Source organism: Pelophylax lessonae, assembly GCF_965119305.1.
Source record: "Pelophylax lessonae genome assembly, chromosome: 2".
Taxonomy (NCBI): Eukaryota; Metazoa; Chordata; class Amphibia; order Anura; family Ranidae; genus Pelophylax; species Pelophylax lessonae.
The window spans coordinates 380769928-380795813 of record NC_138769.1 but is presented as its reverse complement, the minus strand read 5'-3'; the positions used below and the strand labels follow the sequence as shown (position 1 = coordinate 380795813).

The 25886-nt window shown below is 44.8% G+C and overlaps 2 protein-coding genes across 2 annotated transcripts in view; both read right to left on the bottom strand.

Moving 5' to 3' along the window:
* The window catches only part of USP32 (ubiquitin specific peptidase 32), a 781032-nt gene that overhangs the window by 600599 nt on the left and 154547 nt on the right, over positions 1–25886 (bottom strand). The window lies entirely within an intron of this gene.
* APPBP2 (amyloid beta precursor protein binding protein 2) overlaps positions 1–25886 on the bottom strand; it is a 121053-nt gene that overhangs the window by 58902 nt on the left and 36265 nt on the right. The window contains exons 2-4 of the mRNA XM_082247807.1: positions 22271–22359; positions 6894–7045; positions 5308–5431 (exon numbers count right to left, since the gene is read on the bottom strand). Coding sequence (XP_082103933.1) covers positions 5308–5431; positions 6894–7045; positions 22271–22359 — 365 coding nt within the window. The remainder of the gene's footprint in view (positions 1–5307; positions 5432–6893; positions 7046–22270; positions 22360–25886) is intronic.

Below are 25886 nucleotides of genomic sequence, written 5' to 3'. Positions count from 1 at the left end.
ACATGCCTAATTTTGTACTGAACATGTGAGTTTAATGTGAGGGGGATGGGGCTTGTTTGTTACAATAAAGAGTTTTAGAATTACTGCCCTATGAGCGTTTTTCCCTTTATATGTACACATGTGATGCCGCTCTGAGTATTCCAGTCATCTTTGAGCCATTCCCGAATGAGATCCTTCTGAACACCTGCTAGTGTCAAGTATCCGGTGGAGCGATCCGGGATTTATACTGTCATTATAAAGGCTCATTGTTTGCAGGCATTTGGTGAGTGTTGACTACCTAAGGGGTCACGAGGTGTGGTGGAAGTTTGTCATCCATATTTGCTTCACTTCATGGTGACGGGTCATCCCTTTGGATTTGTCAGATGGACTCTTACACAGACTGCTAGTGCATCTTTCTCACCTGATTGTTGAATTTGCACATATTGTATATGTATGCATTTAATTTTAAGCGCTGCTTATGTGGTACTTCCTTGTCCTAGACTGAGGCTATTCACATCCTTTTATCTATCTGTATATATCAAGGCAGCAGCTAGATATTGCTAATTTACTGTATTTATACAGTTTAGCACGTCCACATCCTCCTACCAGCGCAGGGTGATAGAGATATTGGGCTTTGGTTTTATATTCTCTTTCTTTGGTTTTAGAAGTTTTAAAGGCTCATTATAAACAAAGAATGAGACTAAAAGAAAAATTTTCCAACGGAAAAAACCCTCGAGGTAGACCACTGGTCTCCTCAAATTGCGGCCTGCAAAACCTTGCGGCCAAACGAGGCATCAGACGATGCCATTACATCAACTTTATAATGTTTAGTAAAGGTATGCACCGACGACCAGGTAGCCGCCTTGCACACCTGGACCACTGACGCCTGATGGCGAAAGGCCCATGACGCACTAAGTGCCCGAGTGGAGTGCGCCTTAACAGGGAACGGGGGGCTCCCGACCCTTAATAGAATAAGCCTGTACTACCGTCTGTCTGATCCATCTGGAAATGGTCGCGGCAGATGCAGGCAACCCCTTTTTGGGTCCATCTGGGATCACAAAAAGTGAATCCGTCTTGCGAAACGAGTCTGTCGTTTTCAAGTATACCCTGATCGCCCGGACCACATCCAAGGAGTGTAAAGCAAACTCTCGCGGATGACTGGGCTTAGGACACAGGGAAGGTAACACAATTTCTTCATTCAGATGAAATTCTGAAACCACTTTTGGTAGGAAGGATGGATTCGGACGAAGAACCACCTTATCTCTATGAACCACCAGATATGGGGAACGACAAGATAATGCGGCCAGTTCGGACACCCTGCGTGCAGAAGTAATAGCCACCAAGAAGGCCACCTTCTGGGACAACGTAGGTAGAGGAATCTCCCTAATATCTTCAAAGGGAGGTTTCTGAAGAACCGACAACACTAAATTAAGATCCCAGGGGGGTAACGGCGCGTGCACTGGCGGAGCCAGATGTCGCACCCCCTGGATGAAATTCCGCACCAAGGAATGAGTAGCCAAAGGCTTCTGAAAGAAGATGGCTAATGCTGAGACCTGACCCTTGATAGTACTCAAGGCCAGTTTCTGCTCAACCCCTTGTTGCAGAAAAGCCAATATTCGACTAATCGAATAAGACCGAGGACGGAACCGCAAAGGTTCACACCCTGCAATGTAGGACTTCCATGTGCGATGATAAATCTTTCTGGAAGTCGCTTTCCTTGCTTCAACTAGAGTAGGAATAACTGAAGCTGACAAACCTTTGTCCATCAGCACCTGGGTCTCAATAGCCAGGCCGTTAAAGCCAGCGATCGTAAAGCAGGATGGAAGATCGGTCCCTGAGACAGTAGATCCTCCCTGAGAGGAAGTCTCCACGGGACGTCCGCCACCAGTCTGACCATGTCGGCGTACCAAGCTCGACGAGGCCAGTCCGGAGCTACCAGGATTACTGGAATTCCTTCCTCCTCTATCCTGCGAAGAAGTCTTGGCAGTAACGCGAGAGGAGGGAAGGCATATATTAGCTGGTATTGCCCCCACGGGGCGATCAGTGCGTCTGCGGTTTCTGCTAGAGGATCGCGGGAGCGAGCCACGAATCTCTGAACTTTCCTGTTGAATTGTGATGCCAACAGATCCACATCCGGGGTGCCCCACCGTAGGCACAACTGGTGGAAAACGTCTGGATGGAGGGTCCATTCCCCCTGATCCAGGGTCTGACGGCTGAGATAATCTGCCTGCCAATTCTCCACCCCCGGAATGAACACCGCAGAGATTGCTGGAACAAATCGTTCCGCCCAGCGAAGAATGCAAGCCACTTCTTTGGCCGCTCGGACACTCTTGGTGCCCCCCTGGTGATTGACATAAGCCACGGCCGTGGCATTGTCCGACTGGATCCGAACCGGGCTGCCCTGGAGCTGCTCGGTCCAGTGAATCAGACAAAGTCTGATCGCTCTCAGTTCCAATACATTTATCGGTAACCTGGATTCTTCCGGGGACCAAAGTCCCTGGACAGATAACTGACCGAGAATTCCTCCCCATCCGGATAGACTGGCATCCGTGGTCACTATCGTCCAATATATTGGCAGAAATGACTTTCCCTGGCTGAGCATCGGAGACCGAAGCCACCAGACCAGAGACTCTCTGGTCTGTTTGCTCAATCGGATCTGATTGTCCAGGGATTCCAGATTCCGATTCCATCTGAGAAGAATCTCTTGCTGAAGAATTCGGGTATGGGACTGGGCAAATGGGACTGCTTCGAACGAAGCCACCATCAACCCCAGAACCCTCATGCAAGTCCGAAGGGAAGACCAGCTGTTGGACAGTAACAACTGGACTGCTGATTGAATCTTTCGGAGTTTCCCTACCGGAAGAAAAACTCTTGTCCTGACTGTCTAGAATTAGACCCAGATATTCGAGCCTCTGGGTGGGAACCAGAAATGACTTTTGCTGGTTCACCAGCCACCCGAATTCCTGTAAAGAAATCATAGTAATTTCTATGTTTTGTAGCAAGGTCTGAGGAGACTCTGCATGAAGCAGAAGATCGTCTAGGTAACCAAGGATCGATATGCCTCTTTGGCGCAGAAGTGCCAACATTGGGGCCAACACCTTTGTGAAGACCCGCGGAGCCGTGGCGAGACCGAAAAGGTAACGCCACAAACTGATAGTGGTTCTCTTCTACGGAAAAGCGTAGAAACCGCTGATGTCCTGCGAAAATGGGAATGTGAAGATAGGCGTCCTTGATGTCTATGGACGCTAGGACATCCCCTGGATGCAGGAAGGCTGCTACTGTGCAAATGGACTCCATTCTGAATCTTCTTATGTTGACAAAAGAATTGAGTGCTCTTAAGTCCAGAATTGGACGCACTTTGCCCTCTTTCCTGGGTCAAGGAACTTAGGTCCTTACTCCTGACTAGACAGAAAAAAACTGATTCCCTGTAGCAGAGAGAGGGAGGATATACCCTCAGGGACTGCCCCTAGGGTGGAGCCAGAACGTTTTGTCTTTCTGCCTAGTCCTACTCCTGCGGAGACAACATAACCCAGCTCTTGAGAATCAAGAAGACTACGTCTGTCAATGAGCGATAGAGAAAAGACATCAGTCCATCCAATTCAACCTATGATGTGTGTGTGTGTGTGTGTGTGCTCTTAACCGTACATTGTATATCCCTTTATGTTGTGGTCTTTAAGGTGCCCATCTAATAGTTTTTTGAAGCTATCGATGCTCCCTGCTGATACTACTGCTTGTGAAAGAGAATTCCACATCCTTTCTGCTCTGACAGAAAAGAAACCCTTACGTATTTTAAAAAGGTTAAACCATTTTTCCTCTAGTTTTAGTGAGTGGCCACGTGTCTTATTGTATTCTCTTTCTCTGCAAAGTTTGTTCCTTATGCTAGGGTCATCACCAGTACAGTATTTGTACATTGATATCATATCCCCCCCCCTCAAGCGTCTATTCTCCAGAGAATAAGTTCAGTGCTTGTAGTCTTTCCTCATAGCGGATGTCCTCCATTCCCCCAATTATTTTTGTTGCCCTTCTCTGGACTCTCTCCAGTTCCAGCACATCCTTCCTGAGGACCGGTGCCCAGAACTGGACAGCATACTCCAGATGTGGCCGGACCAGAGTCTTGTAAAGTGGAAGCATAATCTTGGATTCTGGAGTGAATCCCCTTTTTTATACATGCCAGTATTTTGTTGGCTTTGCTTGCAGCGGCTTGGCATCACATGCCACTGCCAAGCGTGTTGTCCACTAGTACCCCAGGTCCTTTTCCATCTTAGATTCACCCAGAGGTTCCCCCCCTATTGAGTAGCTGGCTTTCCTGTTTCTGATGCCCACGTGCATTACTTTACATTTTTCAACATAAACTTCATCTGCCATGTAGTTGCCCACCCCCTTATTTTGTTCAGGTCTTCTTGTAAGGTTTCCACATCCTGCATAGAAGATATTGGCCTGCTTAGTTTAGGATCATCGGCAAATACCGAGATTGTGCTGGCTATTCCCTCCTCTAGATCGTTTATGAATAAATTAACAGGATTGGTCCCAGGACAGAACCTTGGGGGACCCCACTTTTCACAATCCACCAATCCAAGTACTCCCCATTTATCACCACCCTCTGGACTCGCCCCTGGAGCCAGTTCTCTATCCAGGTACTCACCCTATGGTCCATACCCATGTACCTTAGTTTGTACAGTAAGCATTTGTGGGGAACTGTGTCAAATGCCTTTGCAAAGTCCAGATACACCACATCCACAGGCCTTCATTTAGATGGCAACTCACTTCATCGTAGAAGGTTAATAGATTGGTCTGGCAAGAACGATTTTTCATGAATCCATGCTGATTACTAATAACACTGTTTTCATTACTAAAGTCCCCTCCAAAATCTTGCAGACTACTGATGTTAGGCTGACCGGCCTATAGTTACCCGGGATATATCTCGGCCCTTTACATATTGTTACCACATTGGCTTTTTTCCAATCAGCTGGCACGATACCCGCCTCTAGACTATCCTTAAAGATCAAAAATAATGGTTCTGGCTATCACCTGGCTGATCTCTTCAAGAACCCTCTGGTGCAAGCCATCCAGTCTCGTGATTTATGTTAAGTTTCTCTAGTTTAGTCCATCTTCTGTTAGCCATGGGGCTACATCCTGAAGTGTATTATTTAATTTAGCATTTAATGCTGGATTGGCGTAGCCCCCCCAATTCTTTCAGGGACTGCTTTTATGCATTTTTTGCGTGTAGGGCAGCCCACTTAAAATTACTATGCTGCCCGAAACACCCCCACACACACACACACACACACACTTTGTCTCACCTGTAGGTGTGAACCTAGCCTAACTTACCTGACACAACATTCCACTGCTCGAAACCAATGCAGCATTTCATTGTGAAGTGTGCACAGTTGCAGACAAGAGAGAAAAACTTTCTCAGCATCACTGTACCAGCCAGCATCTGAGAGGAAACCACCTATAAAAAAAATAAAAATAATAGTTCTTCCTATTTAAAAGGTTTTAAATGTATAAACAAATACATAAAACAAAAAAAAAAAATTAAATAAAATGTTTGAGGGTTAGGAAAATACACATTTTTATTACTTATCAATGCAGGTAGTGTACAGGTGACAACACCTTCCTCCCTACTATTGAGAAATTGTTTGGCCGCCTTTTTCTTTAAACACAGTTCCCCTTTTAGGATACCACAATAAACATAGTTGGGAAGTCGAATTTCCCAACCCACATCAATGACTCAAAGTATTGAGACTAATTACATCAGCAATATATAGTCAGCCACCCAGCATTTTCAGACACTTAAAGTCTCAGCAACAGAAACCTATGTAGTTCTGTCTCTACAGCAGTTAATTTAGGCATATCAGCTGGAATATTTAATAAAAACATACAGTCAGAGAACAAGATACCAGTAATGCTGCCAACTATACGCACTTAAACAAGAGGAAGATCATAATCCTAAATCAGAAGGCAAAGGATATCACAAAGTAATACATAAAAAAAAAAATAAAAAAAACCACAGCAAAACTGCTAGACCGAGACTGCAAAACTTTTTAAAAGTAGTTAACATTAGCAGGTAGTGAGAAACATTTTTTGGCTGCTCAAGTGCAGATCATTTGATTGCTGTTGGGTACTAAGCGATTCACGGACCTGGTTGTGTGTGTGTATAGAGGGACTGACAGAATTCCTCTCTAACGGCTTCTCCTCTTCCCATTGGGAGGTCAGATGTGTCTGCCCCCGCTCTACACACCCACTCGCTTGTCTGTGAATCGCTCAGGAGCCAACATCGATCACTTAACCTGCTGGTGGGTGTGCATGGAGTGGGACAGACACATCTGACATATCTGGGAGGCAGCTTCATAAGGAGAAGAGGAGCAGGTAGGCAAGCTGCTGTCAGTCCAGGCCAGAGGGATGGGTGAGGGGCATGGTGTGACAATGGAAGAAACAGGCATGCTACGTGATCATACAGTGTACCCATAAGTGCAAGATGATAGAGGACATAAACTGACCACTCTAGCATGGATCGGCTGTCATGCTTAGTGTGGTCAGTTCACCATTAGCAAGAGGGACAAAGGGAGGATCAACCAGGTAATAGAGTACAACAGCAGGCACTTGAACAGTAATATGAAAAATTCAAAAGTACAAATACATTAAAGATACAGTGCAATGTTTTTTTACTTTAGGTTTACAAACTTTAAAACATTAAAATATGGACACTTTGGTGTGGTCACCAAACTTTTGGACATTTTAAACTTGCCTTACCATTTTTTAAAGCAGATGAGTTCAGATCCACCTATTCCTTTGGGATAGTACACTTACTTGGCTGCTTGAGCACTGACAACATATTTCATGTAAACCCTAAAGCAAATTATACCCAATATTTTGCAATGTGCTCCACTCACTATAAATACAAGCAATCTTACCAAGAACAAAGCCGATCTGAATAGCCTTTTCTTTAACATGGGCATCAGATTCTGCAATGTAAGAACAACGTCTGCTAAAAGAATACGCCAACACAGAGGCAACCTTTACTCCATGATCCATTAAAGCTTGAAAGCAGTGGTGCAGAAGATGTCTAAGAGAAAAGAAGAAAAAACAAATACATTTTATAAAAGACATGCTTTCATGCTGAGTAAAAATGTACCAAATTCAACCTTCTAGAAAAAAAATAAAAAAAAATAATGGATGAGGATATCCTGTTATACACTGATCATAGGAGACCAAAAAAAAAAACTGTAGTTTTTTTTGTTTAATAAACACTGAATAAATTAAATTTTTTCTCTAAGTAAATATTGATGAGCCCCTGTGAGCTCTGACTGGTCAGATTTAACAAGATAATCATTTAGCTTATCTGTAAGCCCAAAGAACACGAGTGTCTGCTAGTACCCTGTCATGTCTTGTTGTTTTTCCCCTCCAACTCCTATGTCACTACAGGGGGACACAGGCAACAGACATTTGTGAAAATGTTAAATAATCAAGACAAGCTGGGTTGCTTAACCACTTCTGGACCTGAAGGTTTTATTCACTTAATGACCAGGCCATTTTTTGCGATACAGCACTGCGTTAAATTAACGGACAATTGCGCAGTGACACTGTACCCAAATAGAATTGATGTCCTTTTTTCCCCACAAATGGAGCTTTTTTTGGTGGCATTTGATCACCTCTGCGGTTTATATCTTTTGCGCTAGGAAAAAAAAAAAAAAAAGGAAGACGAACGACGAATTTGAAAGAAAAAAAAAAAAAATGTCTTATCAATTTAGGCCAACATGTATTCTGCTACATCTTTTTGCTTTTAGAAAAAAAAAAAATCCCAATAAGCATATATTGATTGGTTTGCGCAAAAGTTATTGCGTCTACAAACTATGGGATATTTTTATTTATTTTTTTACTAGTAATGGCGGCGATCAGTGATATTTACCTTTCTACCATTTTACCACTCTGGGGAGTGATCGTGGGTGGCCAGCGGACATTGCATCTGCCGGACCCGCTAATTGGCTCACCCTGTTGCTAATCAGCGCGTGATCAGGCCCCTGGCGGGGATGTGCACCCCCCCCCTCAGGCTACTGCACAAAACAACGTACATGTACGTCGTTTCGTGCAATAGAGCAGGCCTGATGCAGTATATATACTGTGGCTAGTTGGCAAGTGGTTAATGCATAACTAAACCCTCTAATTTAGTTTTGATTTCCAAAAACGGTTACATTCAAGGCATACTGTGAGGGAAAACAGTCACAGTTGCTTATGCTCTTAACCAAACTGTCAAGACATCAAATGGCTTCGGTCATAACTGATCACATATGCAGCACCAGAGCAACTGCAGATCAAACAGAAGCCAAGATGACAGCTTCCTTAGCTGTAAAGGATTGTGTGTTTCCACTTTAACAACCTGTCGGTGTTAAATGGTTTGTCTCAACCCTTTAACTGCTACATCTGCAGGACAGCTTCTTCTGTTGAAAAACAGACTTCCTGGCTAGCTTACCAAAAAAAAAAATAAAGGAAAGAAAGTTTAAAGTGGTTGCAAACCCCAGTCATGAAATCTGACCACAACACATATCTGTAGTGTTTACTTATCTCTCCCTAAAGCGCACAGCCTAATTTCGGGTGGCACTGGCCGGTTCAATAGAAAATCGGTAGACATTTAGCCCATGTGTACTGGAGTTGGTATGACAGAAGCCAGCTTCTGTTGAAGGGGCATCACGGGAAAAAAGTCTGCCGACAGGCTCCCGGTGGCTGAGAGCGCTGACCGGGGTGTTCTGGCGGCAGGGGGGGCATCCTGCTATTAGAACACAATAGAACAGCGGAGGAGATTTCTGTACTAACATCGGATAGTTAGAGCGGCTCCTCCTGTGTAGACTGTTTATCGCTCAGTCCTGCTGGGTTGAACGGAAAAAAAACAAAAACAAAAAAAAAAAAAAAAAAAAAAAAAAAAACCTTGCTGGTGTGTACTAGGCATAAAGCAGAGTTTCAGCCTCGAAAACTTTTTTTTTTTTTTAGATAAAAATACCCCCGGGACAGTCAGGGATAGTGCATTTCATAATTGATAGCCTCTGAACTGTCCCAGGTTGCTCTTACCTTTTAGAAGAAATACTTACCTTGAAAAGGTCTTGTCCAGCCCTTCCATCTCAGGTGTGGGCAGCTGAAGCCGGAGCGTCCTCTTCGGTCCCAGAATACCCTGCATCGGCCCCGCTCGTCACTTCCAGGGCAGGCGCGTCATCACTGCATAGCTTCTGGGCATGCCCAGAAGCTGTTTAGCAGGGAATGACGCACCTGCACCGGAACTGACGAGTGGGGCCGGTGCAGGTGCATTGATTCCTGGGAGCGATGACGTTAAGCTCCCAGGAGTCAACGCAAGCAGGAAGAGACTGCATGGGCCATGAGTGGAAGAAAGGTAAGTATATTTTCTTCAATAGCAAGGTAAGAAAAAATAAATAAAAAAAAAAAAATCGGGACTATCCATTTCTTTTTCAGGTGACCTAGAGCAAGCAGATGGTCGAAAGTGGTTTTTGAGGCTGGAACTCCGCTTTAAGTGTCATTTGGCTCTGGTGCTTCGTTCCTCTGTTATCAGCAGGAGTCACTTTGGAGACTCTAGCAGAAACATATAACCTAGAGCTGTCAGGTCTTTATACCTGCTGTGTCAATTATGAAAAAGCCTCTACCTCTTGATGGATTTTTAAATATTTTTTACATTACAATGTAACATCTCGCTAGTTGTAATAATGTTGGAGGGGGGTCCCCTTTCTTTCAATCAGCTCTCACGGTGTATAAAAGCTCTAACAGCAGCTCTCCATCATCTCCTCTGTACTCCTCACAGATGCAGAAGGATTTTTAGCACAAATCTGCACTATTGAAGGGTTGTAACCAAGACTGCAGATAAGATAAACCAGTAAAACATATGTAGGAGGATTTGTTTCTTTCGCTGTATCATCTGAGGCTATTCACTTCACTCGGTATGGTATATGTGGGGGTTTACAACCACTTTAAAAAGAAAATTGATGCAGTCATTACATCAATGAATTAGTAAGCTGCAATAAAATATTGCAATAAATAATAAAGTGCTCTCTAGCTGTGCCCTATGGATCAAACCATGAATCCACACCACATGAATATCATAAATTATGCATCAAAACCACAAATGGTAGGTGACAAAATATAAATGTATGAAAAATTACAAATTATGTAGAAAAGAGATTAATAGATGAATGAAAAAGTGAATTAAGTGTCCCTCCACAAAGGTACTATGTGTAAAGACTCAATGCAACATCGACTTAATGAACCATCAAACTGGGCATTAACCAAAAAGAAGTGTCCAATAGGAAAAGTCTCTCAAAACAGATAAGTGAACAAATAATCCCTTCTTATGGAGTGCTCTAGATGAAATCAGTGAGAAAGGTACTCCACACATTACACCTATAACGTGAGTGCACTGTAGGTGGCACATTACCAGATGCAATCTGTTATACTGCAATCAAAGCAGATGGACCAGTGCCCTGATTACATGTCCTTGTCTCCCCTGCGAGGAGGAGCCGCTGATCGGCTCTCCTCGCCTCACACTGTCAAGAGTGTGAGGCGAGGAGAGCTGAATAATGGCACTGCCTTATTTACATGGGACCGGCTGTGATTGGACACAGCCAATGACATGGGTAAAGAGTAATTTCATTGACTTTACCAAGATCAGGGTCGCGCCGTGTCCTAGCAACACGGCGCGGCCTCGATCGCTGCTCTGCGAGCCCCCCAGGGGCGCACGCGAGAGAGGCTGTTCTGGTGCGCCATCATAGGACGGCATCCCAGAACAATGGATACACCGCTCCGCCGTAATTTAACGGCGAGTAAGAAGTGGTTAGGAAAAGAAAAAAAAAAAAACACAACTTAACAAAATTTGCGTTTATGGGTCCCATTACAGGTACAGACAAACATTGTACACATACTGTATATGGTATCTCTGCGTTTGTCCGGAGCAAAGGAATTCATTTTGGGTTGCTCTTTCTTGGTGGTTTAAGTAGTAAGAAATATACATCTAAATAATTTGAACAAGTTTTCTCTCTTTTCTCTTTCAAGTTCATTGATGGACGCAGTCTCTGATCTTCATATCAGTAGGGTTATACAGCCCCCTACAGGAGTAGGACACTAGGCAGAAAAAAAAGTTCTGGCTATTCCCATGGGCAGTCCCAGGGGGTATACCCTCTCTCCCTGCTATAGGAAGTCAGTTTTGTATCAAAGCAGTGTCAGAGAAAAGAATACTAACCCAAATCAAATAGAGGGGCGGGTATTGCGTTCATCAATGAACTTCAGAGAAAAGGATTTTGCGGTAAGGCCCCTTTCACACAGGCGGACCGTTCAGATCCGCCTGTCCGTTTTTTGGCGGATCTGAACGGTCCCCCCATGCATTCCTATGGAGCATTGGATGTCAGCGGAGACATGTCCGCTGACATCCGATCCGTCAAATCTGGATGGATGGAAACCCTATTTTCCCATCCGTCCAGCGGATCGGATGAGATCGGGTGAGAACGGACTGACGGTCCGTTGACATCCGATTTCCCCCATAGAGATGCATGGGGAACTGTCAGCTGTGTCTCCGCACACAGCGCGGAGAAAGCTGTCCTCCTGCTGCTCAGCGGGGGATTGGCGGCTCGATCCCCCGCTGAGAAAAAACGGACGGAGTGTGTGAAAGGAGCCTAAGACAAAAATCCAATTTTCTCTATCGTTCATTGATGGACGCAGTCTCTGATCTTCATATCAGTAGGGTTGTCCCAAAGCAGTGCTATAAAATGAGGGGTGGAACAGCAGAAAAATAACTCCAAGGCTAACCATAGCCAACATCGGACTCATCAGAACAACAAGATGACAACCACCTGAGGAGAAAAAAAAAAAAAAAAAACACCCTCATTGGAGACTAAGAAACCCCCTTAACAGCAGCCTGCAAAACCTTGCGGTTAAAAAAAGAGTCATTTGCAGATGTCAGCACATCCATCTTGTAAAACTGCATGAAAGTGTGAACAGACGACCAAGTAGCCGCCTTGCAAACCTGAAGCACAGATGCCTGATGGGGAAAAGCCCAGGAAGCACTAAGCGCCCAAGTAGAAATCGCTTTAATAGGCAAAGGTTGAACCTAACCCTTAAATCAAATAAGTCTGCACAACCATCTGTCTGATCCACCTGGAAATAGTCACAGCAGACGCAGGCAGCCATTTAATTGGGCCATCTGTGAGTACAAAGAGCAAATCTGACTTCCGAAAAGACTCAGTCACCCTTCGGCGGGAAGGACGGATCTGGACGAAGTACCACTTTATCCCTGTGAACCACAAGGTAGGGAGAACGATAGGACAACGCCGCCAGTTCAGACACCCAGCGTGCAGAAGTAATAGCCACCAAAAAGGCCACCTTCTTTCAACAGGAGTTTCTGGAGAACGGACAGCACCAAATTAAGGTCCCAAGGTGGCAACGGAGGTCACACCGGAGGTGCAAAGTGCCGCACCCCCAGGATAAAAGTAAAGTACCAGGGAATGGGAGGCTAATGGCCTTTGGAAGAAAACTGCCAAGGCCGAGACCTGACCCTTGATAGTACTCAAGGCCAATTTCTGATCAACTCCCCGTTGCAGAAAAACCAAGATCCTTGCCACCGAGTAAGATCGAGGGGGAACCCCAAGGGACTCACACCACACAATATACGACTTCCACGCTATTGCCTGCTTCAGCTATTCCAACAGCCAAGCCATCAAAGCCAGTGACCGTAAAGCAGGTTGTAATATTGGCCCTTGAGACAGTAAATCATCCCTGAGAGGAAGTCTCCAGAAGCATCTGGGACTAGCCTGACCAGGTCGGCGTACCAAGCTCATTGCGGCCAGTCCGGAGCCACAAGAATGACTGGAATGGAGTCCCTTCAGCCTCGATCCTGCGAAGAAGTCTTGGCAGCAACATGAGAGGAGGAAAGGCATACATCAGCTGATACTGACCCCACGGGGCCACCTTCTTGTCCCCTGTTCTGGGAAAACTCGATTTTTGTTTGCCAGACCAGGGTCGCTTGGAACCACTCGAGGGAGTCTTGAAGGGCTTTGCCTTATCAACTGACACTGGGGGCCAAAAAAAAAAAAAAAAACTTCTTGTGTGGTGAAAGGAGGGACCCCGTCTGTGACGCGGGTCCTTACCCTTGTTAGCCTGTGGGAGAAAGGTACTCTAACCCCCTGTGAGACCTTTGATAAGGTCATCCAGGTTAGCCCCAAACACGCAATCTCCTCGAAAAGGCAGGTCAAGATCAGCACTTAAGCCAAAATATACGCCAGAGGACCACTGCTGAAACCAACAGTCAGGCTATTACGGGAGCAGCATCCAGTGCGGCATCGTAAAAAAATTGCAGCCCCTGCACCATCTCGGTCCAACAGCTCCTCAAAAAAAGGTAGGAGGAACAGGTTTTCCTCCAGGTCACGGCATAGTAACTTAGCCCATTCAGTCAACGTTTGCAAGACCAGGGCAAACACAAACACTGGTCTTCGTGCAGACCCTGCCAGGGAGTACATATTGCGGGCCACAGGACTCCGCCTTTCTATCCGCCAGATTCTTAAAGGACAGGAAATCCTCCACTGGGATCAAGGTAGCTTTATTCCGCCTTGAGACTGGGGGGGGGGGGGGGAATTCACCAAAGGTGGCACAGTTCACTTCTTTATAAGGATCTCCTCAAAAAGGGTAGAGTCTAGCAATCCACTTTAGGCACCCCAGGGGAATACTTTGGGTGGTCCCATTATTTTTTGAGCAGGTTGTCAAAATTCACGGGAAAGGGAAAAACCTTTGCCGCTCTGGATGGCTTGTGAGTGCCAAACATAACATGCACCTCAGTCGCAGTTGCTTCCTCCATTTCTCTAGTCTCACGCACAGATAACCAGTGCGTCCACCAGTGCCTTTTCTTGCACGGTGGTGGAGGTTGAAATGTCTTCCTCACTGTCAGAGGAGACAGGGCGCGGGGTAGTAGATCCGGCAGGGAGACCCGCGTCTGCGGTGGCTGAGTCAGACTCAGTATCTGAGACATCAGATGAGGCAGGGGCAGACGGAGGGCGTGTTTTGGCACCTTGTCCATTAAAAGTCACCTCCGACACAAACTATTCTAGGACCGCCGACAAGTGCATCTATTGATAGCTGGGATCCGGGGGCCCTGCAGCCTCCACGAAGGGGTCAGGTGGGGACACAGGTTCTGCAGGGTCCATGTTGCACCAGAGGAACCCCTTTTTTGTTTTTAAAAAACGTCCCACCACGCTACAGCGCCCCCAAGAGCTCAGGCAGAGCGCACTGAAGACCCCCAGCAGAGAGACCCCCCAGACTCACCACCCTACACGATGCACCAGGAGGCCTAGAACGTATGCACTGCATGTGTGAACAGTGATCGATCCAGAAAGAAAGATCTGAAGATCAGCACCAGGGTATAGGGAGGGGCTCCACCCAGAAAAACGCCTCCAGGAACTCCCATCAGTGATTACTTTGAGAAATCCACCGAAAAATGGAGCCAGGTGTACCAAGAGATGGCCTCCGATCATGCAGAGCACATGTGCCTACAAGAAAATGGCAGCCTGTGGAGCTACTGCAGACCCTCCAGCCTCCTGGACGGGATCGATTGGAAGGTGGGTCCTGGAGAGACAAGTAGAACCCCCCCCCCCCCACGATCGTTCGTCCGTCACCGCACCCCCCTGTCCCCATCTGCGGCCTAAAGCTCAGTACCAGCCCCCAGGAGTAGTCACAAACATCCCAATAGCCCCTAGTGGTGGGGGGGCACTTAGGTGGGAGGTGCGTGATAGGACAGAGGGGAACCCGGGGTTGTGAGGGTCCGACCTTCCTAGGGAGGGGACCGGGCCCACCCCCAAAACCCGACAGGGGAAAAGGGGGGAACATTTACTCACCATACCAGGAACAGGCGGGCGTCATCTCCTGACAGAACCCCTCTCCGCCGAAGTGGGGGGCTGTCAGCCAAATAGGAACTCTGCGACCCGGGCCTAGACCCAGACGTAGGCAACCTGGAGAGACGTTTAACTCGCGGGGCCAATCCCCGTCCAGTGGGACTATGTCACGGCCAACCAAGCCTGGAGCTAAGGTCTGCGCGCGATCGATGGCTGGCTGGGGTGACCACTGGATCTATATATCCAGCCCAGTTGCTTTTCGATCTCACATGAAAAAAATCTGGAGAAGAAGCCAACTAGAAAAAAAATTACCTAGGAAAAAAAAAAAAAAAAAAAAAAACCACTTTGCTAGGACCAGAGACCCCAGCAAGAGACTAGATCCTTACTCCTGACTAAGCAGATTAAAACTGACATCCTATAGCAGGGAGAGAGGGTATACCCCCTGGGACTGCCCATAGGCGTAGCCAAAAATTTTTTCTACCTGGTGTCCTACTCCTGTAGGGGGGCAGTATAACCCTACTGATATGAAGATCAAAGATTGCATTCAACAATGAACGATAGAGAAATTGGATTTTTGACCTACTGTAAAATCCATTTCTCTGAGGTTCACACAGCTCCTTAACTATTGGGTTATACGCCCCCCCCCCACACACACACACACACACACACACACACACAGAAGGACACTAGGCAGAAAAAAGTCTGGCTATGCCTATGGGCAGTCCCACCCAGGGGGTACACTCCCTATCCCTGCTATAGGTACTCCGTTTTGTTACAAGCAAGGTCAGAAGAATTACAACTCCAGAGGGGTGGGTCCTGTGTCTGTCAATGAACATCAGAGAAATTGATTTTACGGTAGGTCTAAAATCCCATTTGCTCTTTCGTTCCAAGTCCCAAGGCTAAACTATAGCCAAAAACAGAAGCTCAACCAAAACTGGAGCCCACCTGAAAAAAAAAAAAAACACAAACATACCCGCAAAGAGGACAAGGTCCTCTAAACAGCAGCCTGTAAAACCTTGCAGCCAATGGCAGCATCTGCAGATGCCAACACATCCACTTGATACAACTTTGTAAAAGTGTGCACAGATGACCAGGTGGCCACCTTGCAAACCTGCGTCACTGATGCCCGATGACGGAAGGCCCAGGAGGCCCTGAGTGCCCGAGTAGAGTGCGCCTTGACAGGGAAAGGAGGAACCTGACCCCTGATGGAATAGGCCCGAACAACAGTTTGTCTGATCCATCTGGAAATGGTCACAAAAGGAAGCGGACAACCCTTTCTGAGGCCCATCTGTAAGCACAAATAGGGAGTCCGATTTTCTAAAAGACTCTGTAGCTGCCAGGAAAACCCTAATCGCCCAGACCACATCCAAGGCATGCAACGCAATTTCTTTCAGATGTTTTGGCCTGGGACACAGGGAAGGCAGCACAATGTCTTCATTCAAAATGAAAATCAGAGACAACCTGAGGAAGGAACGACGGACAGGGGCAAAGAACCACCTTTTCTTTGAACCAAGGTGAACAACAGGGTAACACCGCTAATTCTGACACCCTGCCCGCATTGGTGAAAGCCACCAAAAAGGCCACCTTCTGGGAGAGCGCAAGCAGGGGAATCTCCCAAAGATTCTCAAAAGGAGGCTTCTGGAGGACTGAGCTACAAATTGAGTTCCCAAGGCAGCAACAGAGTCCACAGGAGGGGGTCAAGTGCCTAATTCCCTGAGGAAAAGTACGCACCAAGGAGTGTGTGGCCAAGGGCTGTTGAAAGAAGAGCACTAAGGCCGACACCTGACCCTTGATAGTACTCAAGGCCAGTTTCTGCTCAACCCCTAATTGAAGGAAGGTCAAGATCTGAGCCACCGAAAAAAGAGCAAGGATGAACCCCAAGAGACTCACACCACGCAATGTTCATTTTCCACATACAATGGTAGATCTTCCTAGAAGTAGATTGCCTAGCTTTTTACAGCGTTTGAATCACCGACAGACAACCTCTATCCATCAGCACCTGGCATTCAATAGCCAAACTGTCAAAGCCAGCACCTGTAAAGCAGGATGAAAGATTGGTCCTTAGGACAGCAGATCCTCCCTGAGAGGAAGCTTTCAAGGAACGGCAACTAGCAGCAGATCGGCGTACCAAGCCTAGCGAGGCCAGTCTGGGGCCACTAAGATGACCGGAATCCCTTCTGCCTCGATCCTGCGTAGAAGTCTTGGCAGAAGCACGAGAGGAGGGAAAGGCATAAATCAGACAATACTGACCCCCCTGGGGCCACCAACACATCCGTGGTGTCTGCTGGAGGATCTCGTGACCGAGCCACAAACCTTTGCACCTTTCTGTTGAGCTGTAATGCAAACAGATCCACCTCAGGGATGCCCCACTGGAGACACAACTAATGAAACCCTTCCGGATGAAGGGACCACTCCCCTTGGTCCAACGCCTGCTGACTGAGGTAATTCGCCTGCCAGTTTTCCACTCCAGGAAAGTGTACGGCGGAGAGGGCTGGAATGAACCGTTCTGCCCACCTTAGAATGCCAGCTACCTCCAGAGCCACTAGGACACTTCTTGTGTCCCCCTGTGATTGACACAAGGCACTGCTGTGGCATTATATAACAAAAAACTATCAGCGCAAAAAAAATAAGTAACTGATAATGTGCAATATTCAAACAATCAATACAAGGACCGGCAGCATACACTTAATGTGCCTATACCACACAACGCAAACTGAATAAACCAAAAATAGTGATGCGCCAGTCAAGTGCACAAATAGTGATTAACAAACTCAAAAGTCTGTGTCCATATACATCCGAGTGTCCATATAAATTAATCAAAAAAAAAAAAAAAAATATAGCAAATCCACTCCCATGTGTCCAAAAGAATAATCTTGTGCAAAACTTAATTGGGTGCTTCTGTGAATAGTGCAATCCCACCACCAGGTGAATTGGTCTCTAACCCCACTGTGGACCCAATGCTGGGTCAGTACCAGCGTTATGAAAACAGAGATCTTCAGATCACATAGGCAAAAGATAGCCTGTCGCCTCCAGAGGTATTACCATCGATTTACATAAGAAGGGAACAGAGGAAAAGAATCTAGTGCTCTCTGTATTACTGCAACAAACTGCTTTATTGAATAGGAAGAATATTACTCACAAGGGTGGCGCTTCCAAGGCGCATAGCAGTCAGCATATAACGTATCCAGGAAGAGATAGCTTCCAGCACGCAGGCTCCACCCCCTATAGGGCTATCTCTTCCTGGATACGAAAGGACTCCAATCTCTTGTCAGTGGACCCTGAGGGACAAAATAACTTAGGAGCCGAGAAGGAGGGCCCACGTCTACGAGGGTCCTTGCCCTTAGTAGCCTGTGGAAGAAAGGTACTCTCCCCCCCCCCCCCCTTGAGACCTTTACTTTAAAAGAAGTCATCCAGGGTAGCACCAAAAAGGTGATTGCTTTGAAAGGGAGGATCAGCCAAGGCCTTTTTAGAAGTCTGGTCCGCAGACCAGCAGTTGAGTCAAAAGACACGCCGAAGGACCACTGGCAAAACAGAGAGCCAAGCCACATCCAAAGAGACATCACAGATAATGCAGCCCCTGGACCAGTTGGTTCGCCAGCTCAGCAAAGGCAGGGGGAGCTACCCCCCCTCCAGGTCACGGCACAAGAACCTAGCCCATTTGGTCAGAGCCTGCGACACCAGGGCTATGGTGAATATTGGCCTCAGTGCCTAACCAGCCAGGGTGTATATATTGTGGGCCACAGCCTCTGCCTTCCTGTCAGCCAGGTCCCTAAAGTCCCGGGACTCTTTAACCGGAATCATGGTTGCATTGTTTAATCTTGAATCCGGAGGGTCGACCACTGGTGGAACAGTCCACTTCTTAAGAAGAGACTCCTCATAGGGGTATCACCTAGCAAAAAATCGCTTAGGGACCCCAAGAGGATGCTTTAATCGTCCTTACTGTTTAGTGACAATTCTGGCAAAATAGGATGGGAAAAGTTAAAGTACGTAAGGGGTTCTTCACTGCAAGAGCGGTAAGGATGTGGAATTTTCTTCCACAAGCAGTAGTAACAGCAGGGAGCATCGATAGTTTCAAAAAACTATTAGATGGGCACCTTAAAGACCACAACATACAGGGGTATACAATGTGCGGTTAACAGCAAACACACACACACACCATAGGTTGAACTGGATGGACTGATGTCTTTTTTTCAACCTCACTAACTATGTAACTATGTAGGTAACAGTTCAGGAGAAAAAAAATCTATCTAAAAAGAAAAAAAAATTGCCAGGACCAGAGAACCCAGCAAGGAACTAGGTCCTTACTCCTGACTAGGCAGAAAAGAAAAAAAAAAAAAAAACTGGGTAACTATAGCAGAAAGGGAGTATACCCCCTGGGACTGCCCATAGGCATAGCCAGACTTTTTCTGCCTAGTGTCCTACTCATATAGGTGGCAGTATAACCCAATGGTTAGGAAGATCAGAAGCTGCGTCAGTCAATGAATGGAAGAGAAATAAATAATATTCACAGGGAATATCCATAGATAATACCTAGGGGATTCCAGGGTCCTTGTAGAAGACAGACTGAGAATTAGCATGCAATGCCAAGCTGCAGCAACCAAAGCCAGCAAAATATTAGCATGCATTAAAAAAGGGGGCTTTACTCCAAAAGGATAAAACGATAATGCTGCCATTTTTTAAAACTCTGGTTCGGCCGCATCTGGAGTATTCCATACAGTTCTAGTAACCAATCCTCAGAAAATATGTGCTGGAGCGTCTCCAGAGAAGGGCAACTAAATTAACATGGGGATTGGAGGACCTCAATTATAAGGAACGACTACAAACTCTAAATTTTTTTACCTGGAAAAGAGACATTTGAGAGAAGATATGATATGATAGCGATATACAAATATCTCAACGGTAATCCCAGCATAAGTAGGAAACTTTTCAGTCCCAGTGAGTGTAAGCGGACACGGGGCCACACAATGAGACTGGTAGAGAAGCGGTTTAACCTTAAGCTGCTTAGGGGGTTTTTCACTGTCAGTGCGATAAGGATGTGGAACTCTCTACCACAATCGGTGGTGTCAGCAGGAAGTATGGATAGTCTTAAAAGACTCTTGAACATGCATCTTCGCGAATACTATATACAGGGATATGGGAATTTTTTTTCTACACACACCAACACAGGTTAAACTGGATGGACTTGTCTTTATTCAACCTTACCAACTATGTAACTATATCCTTTAACAATCCACACCAAATGAAAGCCCAATTTGGCAAAAAAAAAAAAAAAAACACCCCACAACACAGCATAATCCACCTAGATACACCAAATAGTTGCAATGATGGGTACAGTTTTACCAACACGTCAAAGTTTCAAATTGCAAACAGAGCATTAGGATTTGTTTTACCCTCCATCATGAAGTTAACATGCATAACATTTTTAGAGGGATGAAAATCTTTTCTGAAATGACCCAGTCGTAATAAAATTTGCTCATTTTATTTGTTCATGAACTGCAATAGTCTTTTTGGATTAAGTAGGTCTCTTTGTAACCAAAGTAGCATGGGGAGATACTAGTGCAACTATGTCAAAGCTTTGAGTAAGTGCGCATACCAAAATTGTCATGCATATTTCATGAAGATGAAACATCTGGGACATAGGAACCTGGGTAAGAGATCTTCTACAGATTCCTAATACCACCGCTAAGTCCTTTTCATTCTCTTCTAGGCCAGGCATATCAGAATCCCATTAAGGTAGACACAGTGGGGCTAGAGAAGGAGCCTGAAATTGCTGAGCCCTTGAAAGTGATGGTGGTGTAAAAGTTAGTTGTCCTGCCCCCACAACCTGGCTCAACAAAATTCAAGTGAAAGAAAAAAAAAAAAAAAAAAAAAAAAAAAAAAAAAAAGAAGAAGAAGAGGAGCTGGGTAGAAAATTGTCAGCCTTACTTCCTAATTAGATGCAGTACTTTTCAGGTAATCAGAAATCAGTGGGTGTTGTGGCTGCTTGAATACAAGACCTTGCAGTGCAGGTTCCTCCATCCAAGCTGTTCAACGTGGATGGAGGAATCTATTGATATATACTACTTCAGTCTATGATTGTGGCTAGCTATAGGCAACCTCTGGTGTCTATAACTACCTCAATCTTTACAAAATCACTGGCAATTGTCACCAATATTTAATCTGAACTGCACAATAAACCGCACCACTATGGGACAGTACTGGGGCTTGATGGCTAGCAGTCATACAAATTCTATGCTTACCTGAGTTGCAGATGAAGTGCTGCATGTTTTGCTGTTCCCAGACATTCCAGGATTGTCAAAGAGTGGCAGTGTGGGCCACTAGACAGGCAGTATAGACACTACAGGGTACTTAGGTCAGGGTGGGTGATTGGGGTAAGGATTTGTTTTGCTTTAGAAGTGTCCTAATTATATATTTTAAACATAGAAAAGACTAGGCTTTTCTTCGCAAATCTCAAATACAGTGAAGAAAACTTGATGTACTTTAAATGAGGCAATGGCCAAGAAGCACATTAAATCGCGTGGTGCAACACATAAGCTAGAACTGAGTAGGAATGATGGATGGTGACAGCACTGCTCATGATAAATCACACTGAAATTATTTATTTTCCTCATATGGTTGAATTCGAGGGTTCATGAGCTTGGCAATGGAACTATTGCCACCTTCTCCGAATAAATACGATCACTAAGCACCCTAGATTTTCCAACAGAACTTTTTCTATCTCTCTAGTACTCACCCTTAAGAATAAGCAAATAGTATCACAAATTTAACTAAACATTTCCCCAGATATATCAATGAAGCCTTTTAAATCTACAGGACATTTATCTCTGCACATCTTACACATCTATATGAAATAATCCAGGTGAATTAAAAAATGCCGAAATGGTAAATTGCATGTAGCCAGTTATATATTTAGGCAAGTGAATGTGCAAATTTTACTAGAATTCACAGCTTATGCTGGGGTATCCTCAAAAACAAACACTCGCTTCAATAAATGAAAAAAATATTCTTTGAATAGAATTCAAAGCTTCCACTTATGAAACACAGCTTCTTTGAATAGAGGAGGGGTGCGGAAGGCACAGGCCTTGACACTCTCGAGTGCCTGTCAATTGTCCAGCTCTGGTATTAACCCCCACATCAAGGGAAGATTACAGCTGTGAGGAATGGGAGGGGGCACAGGCTTTGGATTTCAACTACGACAGCAGGAACCCACACAAGGGACACTTTGCATTAAAAAGTAAAATTTCCCATGTGCGGAATATACACATATATATATATATATATATATATATATATATATATATATATATATATAAAAACGTAGGCTTTAAAAAAGTGGCAGGGGTGAGATGGAGTGCTGACTTCTATGTGAACACAGCTTAAAATAGTAATGCATTTATTTTTTCAAGAAGTTATACATTACTCACCTTTTATCTAATGCACGTAGCACTTTGGCAAAGACTTCTAACTCACAGAATTCACTTCCAAGCTGACACAGTCGACCTTGCTGGTAAAGCTGAAAATAGAAAAACATTGGCAGGTTAGGAGGAAAGAAAGACAGTTTAAACGGTTTTAGTTTTTGTGACTCGGCACATACTCTTTCCTATTTTCTCAAAAGATCAGCAGTTAACATGAGAAGGAACGGAAAGGAAGCGCTGCTACCCAAGAAATTTTGCTGACCTATTCCAGACCTATAGCTACTATTTTACTTGCTGACACAGCCAGCAGCTGGAGATTGGCCTCCTAATGCCACAATGGGAAGGTTTTACTATCTTTTTAAAAGCAGCACAACCCCAGTAAAAAAAAAAAAAAAAAAAAAAAAAAAAAAGGTACACTGCTGCTGATCAACAAATGTTTAGGATCAGTTGGGCATTTTTTTTCAGCAGCCCCTGAAATCTCCTCTATTTGAAAGCAAAAAGAAAAGAAAAATGCGTTCAGTACGGAACTTCATAAGCACTTGAAATGCCAAATACTGCAAGAAGCTTGCAAATGTGTCTAAACACAGAAACATTTATAGGCGTTTTTAATAGGAAAACATTGCTGACCCTTTGCAATAGGGAAAACCAGAGGAAGGAAGAGGAGACTTCAAAAAGGTTTCTAAAACGAAAACATTCAAGAAAGTACGATGCAGCACAAATCCTAATATTAGTGATGCATAAAGAAAAAAAAAAAAAAAAAAAAAAAGAGTCCCAAAAGAGGAGTAAGATAAATCCTTCAGTCCACTTGGTGCTGGAAAAAGATGTAGGAGACAGCGATTCCACACTGCGATCTCCCTACACCAAAAAGCACACATATGCCCTCACCTCATATTTGGACCACTGTTTACCAGAGGCCAAAAAACACTGTATATATTCACATCAGTCAGCAGGCATCAAATATGCAGGCATGTACCTCTTGATAACTAAGAATCAGGCAGAACTCATATGCCAAATGCCCCAGGTGATGGTATTCACAGAGGCTCCGTGGAGTATATGCAAAAAAGAGAAGCGTGACTTCTAAGTGTAGACTAAGTATTGGGACTTTAATAAAGTAGACTTGCACTTACAATTAGAAGAACGAACAGCAGGTACATAGATATCACACATCAGCGTTGTGGGCTCTGGAAATGTTTTATATAAATATATTTATGTGAATATTTTATGTAATTACTTTTTTATACATCGAGGTTTTGTGTGTTCTTTTATGCTTTTTTTATAATTACAGCAGCAGTTGATGTCAGAGTTTAAATATCTTAATTATTGGATCATAAGATAATTTACCTATATTTATTAATCCACATGAGACCCTGTGGGTCCTTTTGGCATTATATATGGTGGATGTAATATTTATAAATGACCACTAGATGTCCCCATCAGTGCGTTTGTGTTTTTATGTCCTTAGATCATGTGAGCAGCGTCCTGTTATTTAACTACTATGGTGACTGATTGACTCCACCCCCGCTGACGAAGTCCCGTTGGACGTAACGCCGCGTACGGGAGGTGGAGTCGCTTCAGTGTGACGTCACCCGCTGCTGCTGTCTCGAGCGTGTGTGGCTGGCTGCTGTTATGCAGAGCCCACAACGCTGATGTGTGATATCGATGTGCCTGCTGTTCGTTCTTCTAATTGTAAGTGCTACTTTATTAAAGTCCCAATACTTACAGTCTACACTTAGAAGTCCCGCTTCTCTTTTTTTGCATATACTCCACTGAGCCTCTGTGAATACCATCACCTGGGGCATTTGGCATATGAGTTATCAAGAGGTACATGCCTGCATATTTGATGCCTGCTGACTTATGGCGAATATATACAGTGTTTTTTGGCCTCTGGTAAAACAGTGGTCCAAATATAAGGTGAGGGCATATGTGTGCTTTTTGGTGGAGGGAGATCACTGCGTGGAATCGCTGTCTCCTACATATTTTTCCGGCACCAAGTGGACTGAAGGATTTATCTTACTCATCTTTTGGGACTAATATTAGGATTTGCGCTGCATCATACTTTGATATTTTTGTTCTGCTGTGTGTCCCGGGTCGGTGTCCAGCTAGCATTTCCATCTACATTTGGTTTCATTTACCTGTCTGCGCTGATTGTTTTTGTCTTATCTAAAACATTGATGAACGCTGGTAAACGTGGCATGTAAAAAGTGGTCAAACTGACGTTTTTTTAACTTCATTCACTAGCTGTCAAAGTTCCAGCGTCCTGAAGAGGTCTCCAAACGTCCAGTGTACACGAGGCCTAAATATGTCCTCGGGGTTTGCTCCACATTCAGCCATATTCATCAGGAGGAGTACCATGATCGCAATTAGGGTGAACAAATTTTAAAGAAAAGCTTATGTGTAATGCTCTATTTCCTTAATATTTTATTTAACTGCAATGTTCCTTAAAACCTAAAAATATTAGGACTACTCTGGGAGTCACTTCCCCAAAGCTCTGTTCCTCGTTGTGTGTGCCCCTCTCTCTTCTGGGAGCATCTAATTATTCTTTGCACTGACCCAACTGCTTCCCTCCCTACACAAAAACGTAGGCCTCATACACGCAGGACATAAAAAAAAAAACACAAAAAAAAAACAACTGTTGGAGAAATGCTTTAGAGGCTGAAAAAAAAATTCATGTTAATCTACAGTGCCTTGCAAAAGTATTCATACCCCCTTGGCATTTTTCATGTTTTGTTGCCTCACAACCTGGAATTAACCTGGATTGTTTGAGGATTATTTCATTTACATTACACGCCCACAACTTTGAAGTTTTTTTTTTTTTTTTATTATTGTTAAGCAAACATAGGACAAAATAACAGAAAAAGTCAATGTGCATAACTATTCACCCCCCCCTAAAGTCAATACTTAGTAGGCACCTTATTCATCACTATTCACCTTTACAATCACCCATCACAGACACTGAACTAATTATTAGGGTGTTTTCATGTTGATTTACTCAGCCATTATAAGTGATATTATACAATAACACTATTTTAACTAAACCTGCACGATATTGGAAAAAAAATATATTGCGATATTTTTTTTCCAACGATATATATTGCGATATTGAGAATGGATGGAAATCATGAAGTATTGCAGCAGGGCATGCAGGCAGCAGCACAGCCTTCTGCGCTGTGCTTCCAGTGGGATGACAGTATGAATGGAGGAGAATGAAAGGAAGGCAGTAGTTGCCCCCATTGTGTCCAGTGAGACCAGTGACTGCAGATCAATGGGAGGCTCCAGCCACTTAGCAAGCTGCTCTTCTCAATGGAACACCCTCCATGCACCCCGCACCGAGTATTAGCAGTCTCCCCACATAGCTGTCATGCACTTAAGCATTGTGTACTGTCCGTGTTCTCCAGCACAGCCATTCCTAGCATAGGGAGGGTCTCTCTCACCTGCGCATGCCGGGTCCCTCATATGCGGCGATCTATTTGAATTGTCTCTGCGTGCTGCAGGTGACATCATCCCCCTCCGGTGTGATAGGACACCGATGGAGCTGTCTGTGTGCAGGGGCAGCTGATAAGGCGCAAGGGATGCCGGGAGATGTCTTTGTAGGCGCCAACCAGTGGAGGAACAGGGGAGCGAATAA